The sequence below is a fragment of the Rana temporaria genome, chromosome 8 (genome assembly GCF_905171775.1).
Source record: "Rana temporaria chromosome 8, aRanTem1.1, whole genome shotgun sequence".
Taxonomy (NCBI): domain Eukaryota; kingdom Metazoa; phylum Chordata; class Amphibia; order Anura; family Ranidae; genus Rana; species Rana temporaria.
Window position 1 is genome coordinate 154469114 of NC_053496.1, and position 12002 is coordinate 154481115.

Sequence of the window (12002 nt, forward strand, 5' to 3'; positions counted from 1 at the left end):
CGCCGGCATAGGCAGGTTACGTCGGTCGGATGAAGCCTATTTTCAGGCGTATCTAGTTTTGTGGGCACGGTGCACAGATACGACGGCGCATATTTGCACTTACTCAGCGTATCTGGAGATACGTCGGCGCAAGTGCTTTGTGAATCCGGGCCTATAATTTTTGCCCAAACCAATAAATATACGTGTATTGAAATTATTTTTACCAAAGACATGTGGCTGAATACATTTTGGCCTAAATGTATGAATAAAATTTAGTTTATTGGATTTTTGTTATTACAACAAATTGAAAATATATTTTTTTTTCAAAATTGTTGCTCTTTTTCCGTTTACATCGCAAAAAAAAAAAATTGCAGAAGCAATCAACTACCATCAAAAGGAATCTCTATTTGTGGGGGGAAAAAGAAGACAAATTTTGTTTGAGTACAGCATTGCATGACCATGCAATTATCAGTTAAAGCAGCTCAGTGCCAAATTTAAAAAGAGCTCTGGTCAGGAAGGGGGTAAAACTTTCCGGGGCTGAAGTGGTTAAAACTACAGGGAAATGTTCTATGGCTTAAAACAGCTGGTAATATTTTACAAAGTGAAGCAGCCATATACTGTAGCATTTGTGACAGTAATAAAACCGTGAACTTGCAGATAGAGGAAAACAATATCCAGGTAGAAGGTGAACTTTGAGTCCTACTCACTGTCATTGACCAGGTTATTATTAATCTGTTAACTGTAATTAAAGCCATAAGGTAGTTTTGAAACAAGTTTTATATCTCATAAAACATCTCGGGGGGTCATAGTGCAGGATGTTATATGAATCTTTTCCCTAGTCATTGTGCTTATACTTCTTCCATACAGTTTTTTTTTCACTGTTTCTCCAGCTAACACTTTTAAATGGACTCTCGAGAGGCTCCATTAAGACTCCACTTTCACGATACTGTCCAGATCAATATTCACTCATCTTCTCAACCACGGTGGGATGACCCTCCTCCTGCCACCCACTGTAACAATACAACAGTTGCTGGTCGTCGAAATGTTCCACCTCAATTACGAAGGAGGAATGAGACAGAAGAATTTCACCAGATCTTTCTGAGGGCAAAGCCTAAACTTCGTGGAGTAAGTGCAAGTTGTTTGTTCATTTATTTTAGATATCTGCAGGATCAGACAAAAACGTTTTTTTTTTTTATTTAGTTTTTGATGAACTGTGAACGTGTTGGAAATTTTACTGCTTCTGTGATGTTCAGCTTTTACTACTTTCTGTATTCATACAGGGGAGCTTTCCACACACTTCCTGAGCAAATATGGCTGCCCTTGTGTACATATACAGTATAATTATACATAGAAACAAAGCTTGTAAAACATCAGCATATATAGAAAAATCTAAACTCTCTTGCATGTTTATCTACAACTTTAAAATTTGGTATCAAGATTTCAGCTTCACCTGATTACTATAATTCTATACAATATAATTATATATTTTACAGTACCACAATGTGTCTTTGTATTGAGGCTGTGTTGATCAATGCAGATCAGCACAGCCTCAATGTGCCTGGTATGCATGAGCCCTTATGCCGCGTACACACGATCATTTTTCGGCATGAAAAAAATTTTTGTTTTTCAGCATGTCCAAAAAACGTTGTTTTTCCAACTTCATCATTAAAAAAGTTGTTGCCCACACACCATCGTTTTTAAAAAATGATGAACAAAGAGCGGTGACGTACAACACGTTCTATTAGGGGAAGTTCTATTCGCCTTTGGGCTGCTTTAGCTGATTCTGTGTTAGTAAAAGACGATTCACGCTTTTCTGTCTGTTACAGCGTGATGAATTTGCTTACTCCATTACAAATGCTAGTTTTACCAGAACGAGCGCTCCCGTCTCATAAATTGCTTCTAAGCATGCACGGGTTTAAAAAGTCGTTTTTGCCCACACACAATCTTTTTTTACAACCTGAAAAACAACATTTTTTAAAACAACGTTAAAAAATGCAGCATGTTCGAATTTTTTTTTTCTCGTTTTTCAGAAGCTGAAAAACAATCTGAATTCCACACACAATCTTTTTAAATGGCGTTTTTAAAAACGTCGTCTTTTTTATTCCAAAAAATGATCGTGTGTATGCGACATTAGGGTGAAAATCATGCATTTTATGTATCTATTGTCATACTCCTTGTGACATGACCCTTACAACATTCTGACTTTCCATTTTTTTTTATGTTTTTGCATACCAATTGTTTTTGTCCTTCCTATACTGAAAATGACAGCTATGCCCTACTAAATAAAGTAAAATTTCTCATCAAAACAAACATAGTTATTATGTACTACAAATTCGCTACATTTTAGAATAAATAGATTATTTTGAGCTTCCATCCCCAAAGCTTCATCAAATAACATTTTTAATGCTATTTGGTAGTCAATTACAGTGTACAGGAAATTAACATCACTTGTTATTCTATAATCACCTTGGGCCAGATCCACAAATATCCTGCGTAACTTAAATCTTCCGATTTAAGTTACACCGCCGCAAAATTTCTACCTAAGTGCCCGATCCACAAAGCACTTACCTTGAAATTTGCGGCGGTGTAACTTAAATGTGTCCGGCGCAAGGCGTGCCGAATCTAATGGGGCGAGTCCCATTTAAATTAGGCGCGCTCCCGCACCGGACGTACTGCGCATGCTCCGTCGGGTAACTTACCCGACGTGCATTGCACTAACAGACGTCGCTCCGACGTCATTTGCTTAGACGTTAACGTAAATGGCGTCCAGCGCCATTCACGGACGTCTTACGCAAACGACGTAGAGTTTAAAATTTCGACGCGGGAACGACGGCCATACTTAATAGGGCTTAGTCAAATAGGACTTAGCCCTATTTTTACACGGCGTAACTCGACGTAAACGACGTAGATTTAGCGCGACGGGCCCGTCGGAACGTTCGTGGATCGCGGTAAGTGTTCATTTGCATATTCTAGGCCGGCCGCAATGGCCTCGCCACCTAGCGGCCGGCCTAGAATTGCATCCTTAAGATCCGACAGTGTAATTCAATTACACATGTCGGATCTTCTGCCTATCTATGGTAAACTGATTCTGTGGATCAGTTCCGTAGATAGAAACAGGGATAGCACGGCGTATCAGTAGATACGCCGGCGTATCCCTTTTGTGGATAACCCCCCTTGTTTCCATTCTGCATTTTCTAATTCATTCTGTAAGACATCTGAATGGCACCTTGTCCTTCATTCAGCCTTGTGTCAGACTCCAGACACACGGGGAGTAGACCCACTTTACCAAGCCCTGCCAGCTCATGATCCATTAAAAGTTCTGGGGTAGCATTGCCTTTCAATGGCCTGGCACCAACAGCCTGGGATGCTGTCCCCTGCTTGGGTTCCTACATTCCCCTGAGCCCTTCTTAGCACCATCATATGTGACCCCCTACTTCCAGGGAGGATTTTACTACAGTTATGCAGGATTTCTGTTACGGAACCATGAACCAGACGTACAACAAGAGATAAGTGAAAATAAGAAGGCTTTATTGAAAATCAAGCTGTAAAGCAAAAGTCCAACGGATGGTGAAACCAGAGGTCAGGAACCAGAAGAGTAGTCAGACGAAGCCAGGATCAGGAACCAGCAGGGAAGTCAGACGAAGCCAGGATCAGGAACCAGCAGAGAAGTCAGACGAAGCCAGGATCGGAACCAGAAGCAGCAGCAGTCTTAGAAGCATGTGCACACAGGAGGACCAAGCAAGGAACTGAAGTCACAGACCTCCTATATATGTGAGCCAGGTATCCAGCTCCTCCCAGTGGGAAGGAGGAGCCGCAGGGTGGGAGGCTACAAGAGATCTAGAAACCAAGATGGCCGCCAGCACATGTCAAACGAAGGAGACAGGAGAGAGGTAAGACCATGACAGTACCTCCCCCTCAAGGGCCCCTCCTCCGCGGTGCAAAAAACGGTTTCTGAGGGAAGCGTGCGTGGAAGGCTCGGAGCAAGGCAGGAGCATGGACATCTGCGGAGGGAACCCAGGAACGCTCCTCAGGACCATAACCACGCCAGTGGACCAAAAACTGCACCCGACCGCGAACCAGGCGTGAGTCCAGGATATTGCTCACCTCATACTCCTCGTGATTGCCCACTTGGACCGGACGAGGCCGAGGAACCGAGGAAGTGAAGCGATTGCACACCAGTGGCTTCAACAGGGAGACATGAAACACGTTGGAGATCCGCATGCCAGGTGGAAGCGCAAGGGCATAGGCTACCGGGTTTACCCTGCGAAGCACTCGGAAGGGCCCAACAAAGCGAGGAGCCAGCTTGGGAGTGGGCACTCGAAGGTTGAGGTTGCGGGTGGACAACCATACACGGTCTCCGACCTGGTAGGAAGGAGCAGGCGCTCGTCTGCGATCAGCCTGGAGTTTCTGGCGCTGCGCAGAGACCTCAAGGGACCTCTGGATCTGTACCCAAGAAGCACGTAGAGCAGAAAGGTGATCCTCCACAGCCGGAATATCCTGGGGAGAGAATGCCTCCGGTAACACGGCAGGTTGGAACCCATAATTGGCCATGAAGGGAGACGTCCCAGAGGAAGAGTTCACAGCCGTGTTCCTGGCAAACTCAGCCCAAGGCAGGAGGTCAACCCAATTGTCCTGGTGATCGGAGACATAGCAACGAAGGAATTGCTCCAAGGCCTGATTGGATCGTTCTGCGGCCCCATTGGACTGAGGGTGGTAGGCCGAGGAGAAGGAGAGATGAATCCCCAACTGGGAGCAAAAGGCGCGCCAGAACCTGGACACAAACTGACTCCCCCGATCCGACACTATCTCTTTGGGCAAACCGTGCAACCGGAAGACCTCCCGGGCAAAAATCGTGGCCAACTCTTGTGCAGAGGGTAACTTCTTGAGAGGAACACAGTGGCACATTTTGGAAAACCGATCCACAATCATGAGAATGACCGTATGGCCTCGGGATGCAGGGAGGTCCACAATGAAATCCATCCCCAGGTGTGACCATGGGCGCTCCCCGGTGGCTATGGGTTGCAGCAGGCCCAACGGAAGGTGCCGAGGGGACTTACTTTGGGCACAAACAGAGCATGCCGCTACATATGCGGCGATGTCGGAACGTAGGGAAGGCCACCAGAACAGACGTGAAACAGCCCAGGACAGCTGATTCTTACCAGGATGCCCCGCGGTCTTGGAGTTATGGTAGGTTCGCAACAACCGAGTGCGCAACTCCTCAGGCACAAAACATCTGCCGTTGGGTGTCCCAGAGGGAGCACCAGACTGAGCCGCCAAAATCTGCTCACCAAGGGGAGAGGTCAGGCTGGTGCGAATGGCGGCCAGGATCTGATTCGGAGGTATGACCGAAGTCGGTATAGATTCCTCCCTGGACAGCTCGGAGTACTGCCGTGATAAGGCATCCGCCCTGATGTTCTTGGAACCAGGTAGGTAGGAGACCACGTAATTAAAACGTGACAAGAACAGAGCCCATCTGGCCTGACGTGGTGTCAATCTCTTGGCCTCAGAAAGGTAGGTCAGATTCTTGTGGTCCGTCAGGATGAGAACCGGAACCACCGAGCCCTCGAGCAAGTGCCTCCACTCTTTGAGAGCCTGCACTATGGCCAATAACTCCCTGTCACCAATCTGATAGTTGCACTCCGCGGATGACAGTTTCCGGGAGTAAAACCCACAAGGAAGCAGCGGACCCTCTGGTGTCCTACGCTGAGACAGAAGGGCGCCTACTCCCGTCTCGGACGCGTCCACCTCGAGGACAAAGGGCAACCCAGGGTTGGGATGAGACAGAATCGGAGCTGACACAAAGGCGGATTTTAGGGCCTCAAAAGCCCGGATGGCCTCGAGCGGCCAGACCTGGGAATTACTGCCCTTCCTGGTCAGATCCGTGAGAGGCTTGGCCAGCATGGAGAAGTCCCTGATGAACTTCCGATAATAATTGGCGAAGCCCAAAAAACGCTGCAAGGAACGAAGACCACTGGGCTGAGGCCACTGTAAGACAGCCGAAACCTTCTCAGGATCCATGGAGAACCCCTCAGCGGAAATGATGTAACCTAGGAAGGTTACCTGGGATCGGTGAAATTCGCATTTCTCAAGCTTACCGAACAGCTTGTTCTCTCGTAACCGTTGCAACACTCGTTTGACATCCAGAATGTGGGCCTCCCTGGATTCAGAATATACCAAGATGTCATCCAAATAGACCACCACACACTGCTGCAACAGGTCACGGAAAACATCGTTGATGAATTCCTGAAAGACTGCGGGCGCATTGCACAACCCAAAGGGCATAACCAAGGATTCATAATGACCGGTCCTGGTGTTAAAGGCGGTCTTCCACTCATCGCCCGCCTTGATCCTTACCAGGTTATATGCCGCCCTCAGGTCGAGTTTGGTAAAGACCGTGGCCCCTTTAAGGCGATCGAACAGCTCGGAAATCAAGGGTATCGGGTAAGCGTTCTTGATCGTGATGCGATTGAGACCCCTGTAATCGATGCAAGGCCTCAACTCACCGCCCTTCTTTTTCACAAAGAAAAATCCAGCCCCTGCCGGGGACGAGGATTTGCGAATGTGACCACGGGACAGCGCCTCCATCACGTACTCCTCCATGGCCTCATTCTCCGCAACCGTCAGTGGATAGACCTTGCCGCGAGGAGGAACGGCACCAGGTTGTAACTCAATGGCACAATCATATGGGCGGTGCGGAGGTAGGGCAACTGCGCGTACCTTATCGAATACATCCCGGTACTGCTCGTATTCAGGAGGCAACAGAGAGTCCGAGGAAGTACACAGCAACTTGACAGGCCCATGGATGCACTTAGCCCCACACTGTGGTGACCATGAGAGGATCTCGGCCGATCTCCAGTCAAAAGTCGGATTATGCTTCTGGAGCCAGGGGTACCCCAAGACCACCGAGTAGTGTGGAGACGAAATAACTTGGAAGCAGACCGACTCTCTGTGAGCGGCACCAATGGCTACCCCCACTGGAAGGGTCTCATGAGTCACGTGTGACGGTTGGAGGGGTCTGCCGTCTATCGCCTCTAGAGCCAGCGGGGAACCTCGAGCCTGTAGAGGAATGGAATTGGCGGCAGCGAACTCACATCAATGAAAAAACCACCAGCACCAGAGTCCACCAACGCCTGGGTCGTCACCGAGCCCCCGACCCAGGAGAGGACAACAGTGATCAGTGGTTTATCAACACGGGAAACCGGGGACGAGGAGACTCCACCCAAGATCTGCCCCCGACAGGATCTCAGGTGCGAGCGTTTCCCGGACGGTTCGGACATGCCAACCGAAAATGCCCATCGAGACCACAGTACATGCATCGGCCCTCGCGTCTCCGGAGTACCCTCTCCCCCTCGGACAAGCGAGCAAACCCCAGCTGCGAGGGTTCACCCCCAGACAAGTCAACCCCAGGAGGCGTGGGAGGAGAGGGAGGCACGGGTGGGACAGCAAACTTAGGCGCCAAACTGTTAGGAGGCCTCCGCAGGCACTCCTTAAAGGAAGGTCTCTCCCTGAGTCTGGTGTCAATCAAAATCAGGAAAGAAATAAGAGCCTCGAGCTCCACTGGTAGGTCCTTAGCTGCAACCTCATCCTTCAAGGCATCCGAGAGACCATGAGAGAAAGCAGCGACCAGGGCCTCATTATTCCAACCTACCTCTGCTGCCAGGGTACGAAACTTAATGGCGTATTCGGCTACGGATCGTGAACCCTGTCTGACGGACATAAGGAGCTTCGCAGCAGAGGCGGCGCGAGCCGGCACATCGAATACCTTCCGAAGAGAAGCAACAAAACCGGAAAACTCGGCAACCACCGGATTGTTGTTCTCCCATAAAGGACTGGCCCAGGACAAGGCCTTGTCAGAGAGCAGCGAGATCAAGAACCCCACCTTTGATCTCTCAGTGGGAAAGGCATGTGGCAGCAACTCGAAATAAATGCCCACTTGGTTAAGGAAACCTCGGCACTGAGTTGGCTCTCCCCCAAATCGCTGTGGAAGGGGGGCAGAACCGGACATACCCCGAAACACCGCAGGCGCAACATCAGGTGTCGGGGTAGACTCTGGCGCAACAACCGGAGCGGCAGTAGGAGCGGGCCCAGGAGCGACAACCGACCCATCGGCAACGGGAGCGACATGAACCGTGCGTTCAAGCAGGGTTTGCAACGCCACGGCGAACTGACCCAACAGGGACTCCAGCTGATCAAGTCTGGCAACCAGCGTGGGTAGCGAGGATGGCTCTGTACCGTCAAAATTCATGTCTTGGTCCTAATGTTACGGAACCATGAACCAGACGTACAACAAGAGATAAGTGAAAATAAGAAGGCTTTATTGAAAATCAAGCTGTAAAGCAAAAGTCCAACGGATGGTGAAACCAGAGGTCAGGAACCAGAAGAGTAGTCAGACGAAGCCAGGATCAGGAACCAGCAGGGAAGTCAGACGAAGCCAGGATCAGGAACCAGCAGAGAAGTCAGACGAAGCCAGGATCGGAACCAGAAGCAGCAGCAGTCTTAGAAGCATGTGCACACAGGAGGACCAAGCAAGGAACTGAAGTCACAGACCTCCTATATATGTGAGCCAGGTATCCAGCTCCTCCCAGTGGGAAGGAGGAGCCGCAGGGTGGGAGGCTACAAGAGATCTAGAAACCAAGATGGCCGCCAGCACATGTCAAACGAAGGAGACAGGAGAGAGGTAAGACCATGACAATTTCATGGACCAAATGTCAACTTCTATTTCCAACTGTGACAGACTCAACCAGAACAAGGGCTTTTGGAAGGCACTGCAGGGTTGCCTCTTGCCTACTGACTATGGGCCCTTGCTTTTGAGGGGGCTCTATTCTTTGGGAGTTGTGTGCCCACGGGACCTCTGGAGTAGTTTTGCATTGAATTCACACATCTCTGGGAACCTATAACCTGGATACAGATTTGGGGCCCCTATGCCCAAATTAGCAATGACTGCTTTAATCCCCTAGACTATGAGACTCTAAGCAGGAGATTAGAATCGGCTTAAAACAACCTTATGGTGAGGTCTCCTGCTGCTTTGTGTAATCTGTTTATTAAATTGTCTTTCTCTCATTGTATAATTTCCTCATTGTGTGCCTCCTAGGTGTGAATTTCTGGTTTGTTTTACTTGGAACTATAATGTCACAACTACCCCAACGCAGGTGGTCAGACACTATAGCCAGCTACTGTGTTCTTCATCTATAGCAGCCCCCTTTCATATAAGGAAAGCAGGCCTACCAGTACTCAGTTACCCCCAGGTCTAATACAATGCTATAGTGCCTGGCCACCACACCAGGTCAGGCACGAACTGAGCAAAGCAAACGGGTACTTGCGGTTAGCAGACAGGTAGCGTGGTTCTATGACAGTCTAGGTAAAAGTCAGGCTGAGTTCAGGGAATAGTCCAAAATCCGTGCCCAAGGTCATACACAGGGAAATCCAGTCATTCGCGAATAGGGCTGTGCGTAATTTATGTTCACGTCGAAAGCATTGACTATTTGCGGGTTAATTTGAAGCATGCGCACTGGGATACGTTCACGGACGGCGCATGCGCCGTTCGTAAAAAGCGTCATTTACGTGGGGTCACTATGATTTTACATAAAACCTGCCCACATCTTACACGTTTGAATTAGGCGGGCTTACGCCGGCCAATTTACGCTACGCCGCCGCAACTTACGGAGCAAGTGCTTTGTGAATAAAAAGTTGCGGAGGCGTAGCATAAATAGGATACACTACGCCCGCACAGAGTTACGCGCTCCCTACCTGAATCTGGCCCTATATATATATATATATATATATATATATATATATATAATGTGTACATGTATGTATGTATATATATATATATATATATATATAATGTGTGTGTATATACATGCATATATAATGTATGTGTGTGTGTACATATATATATATATTATGCAGCGGGACTTATTTTATTAAATAAATAAATCACACCGTCTTTCAGTGTACTGAGCAGTGATTATTTATTACTGCTTAATAAACTGACATCCCGGTATTTCTGTGAATTTCTGGTACTGTAATCTCGTAAAGTCTCACAAGATTCCAGTATCAGGGGCCGTTCTCCAGTGTTAGGAGCGTTGGTAGATCGCTTCACTCCTCTAAAGGTGAAGTGATCTACTCTTCTTCATAAACAGGTACACAGAGGAGATAGATCTCCACTGTGAATGCCTGCGAATGAAGCAGTGAATAGATTTCACTGCTTCATAAAGGGACACCTAAATTAGCAGAGCAGTGAATGGTGTCAGTAGACACCATTCACTGCTTCATAAAGGGACACCAGATTTCACTGCTTCATAAAGGGACACCTAAATTAGCAGAGCAGTGAATGGTGTCAGTATTTTTAATTTTTATTATTTTTTACAATAAATTATTTACAATATTATTTATTTTGTTTTACAATTTTTTAGGAGAAATATCAAGGGTCTAAACAGACCCCTGATGTCTCACTTTTGAGACAGTGAAAGGAAACGAGGACAGAGTTTCCTGTTCATTCACAAAATAGTTTACTATGCTTCAGTTAGGAATGAACACAGGAGCAATCGGTACAGATCACTCACGGTATTCATTCAGAAAAGGAAGGGGTCAGTAAATTAAATATTTACCAGTCCCTTACCCTGCTCTCCATCCTAAAACATCCCCGGCAGCAGCCGATGGGAGAGGAGGGAAGCTGGAAGCACTGCAGGGAGGAGACATCGGGTGCCAGGAAGCAGGGGGAATCAGCACCACACAGGGTGATTAGGTGCATGCCTATGCCCAGCTATAAACCAGATGAGAAGGTTACCCAGTGACCAACATATATAGAATATGTAAACCAATTTTAGTAGCATTACTGAGAAAAATAAACAGCTCTGGCCACAATATTATTCCATAACAATTGTACTTATGTTTTCTCTTGATTTAATTTTACAGGTCTTCCAGATATTTTTGGCTCACTTTCAGCTGGCTCTTGGGATCGGGCTGATCTATATTGATGGCATAAACAATACCCGCTTGAGCTATATTACATTTTGGGGACCAACAATTGTATGTATTACTCATAGCTAGAACTTTTCAGGAACTCTGTTGAAGGGAAATTGTGTATTTTCACACATAGATGAGTTTTTCACTATTTCTTTCAAGGTACAGTAAAATAAATGCTCCCTTTAGTGGTCACCTGTATATCAAACAATGTGATTGCCATGTTTTCTTAAAGAAAACCTGTAGTGAGCAAGTATGGTGGCCGCCATTACTGACTACCGTAGTTGTCTGGCTATGATTCTGAGTCACTGACTGAGAACAAGCAGTCCTGTTTTTTTTGATCTGTGCTAGTTTTTGAGGTGAGTATTGAAACAAGAGATCAATGTTACCACCAAGTGGATGGGGAGGTCCTAGACTGACATGTTTAAAATAGAGAGTCAGTATAGTGAAAGACAGGGGGAGGCAGTAGGGCAAGGTACAATGGTCAGCATGACAGAAGACAGGCGATCAGTAGAAAAGGGTACAAGTATCAGTAGGGCAGGGTACAGAGGTCAGCAGGATGGACGACAGGGGGTCAGTAGGGTAGTGCAGGGCTCAAAATTTCAAGTCCTGAGCTACTAGCCAGGCCTCAAGGGTTACTTGCCACCAGTTTCCCCACCCAGCCCGCCCCTAATTTCGCCCCTAAACACGGCCTCTTAAATCTCATGAAATTACACTTAAATGTTTTATGCAGAATTAAGTTATAAAAATAAATATTAACAACAACTGTATACGTGCCCACCAATGCAGGCTGCCTATGCCCACCAATGCAGCTTTGTGTCCACCAAATGCAGCCCGTGTCCACCAAATGCAGCCCGTGTCCACCAAATGCAGCCTGTGTCCACCAAATGCAGCCCGTGTTTACCAAATGCAGCCCATGTCCACCATGCAGCCATGTCCACCATGCAGCCTGTGTTTACCAAATGCAGCCTGTGTCCACTATGCAGCCTACCTGGTTCTTCTGTGCAGGGGAGGAGAGGAACAGGAGGTGATCAGAGCGCAGCGCGGGGAACACAGGA

At 47.4% G+C, this 12002-nt stretch overlaps 1 protein-coding gene across 3 annotated transcripts in view; it reads left to right on the forward strand.

The window, feature by feature from the left end:
• The first annotated feature begins 673 nt into the window (after positions 1–673).
• Positions 674–12002, forward strand: part of LOC120909192 (membrane-spanning 4-domains subfamily A member 15-like) — a 176506-nt gene continuing 165177 nt past the window's right edge. Inside the window, exons 1-2 of one of the 3 annotated variants that reach the window (XM_040320913.1) lie at positions 674–1104; positions 10897–11010. In XM_040320913.1, the coding sequence (XP_040176847.1) occupies positions 883–1104; positions 10897–11010 (336 nt within the window). In that variant the 5' untranslated portion in view covers positions 674–882. The remainder of the gene's footprint in view (positions 1105–10896; positions 11011–12002) is intronic. The other 2 variants (XM_040320911.1, XM_040320912.1) reach the window with 2 other exon arrangements.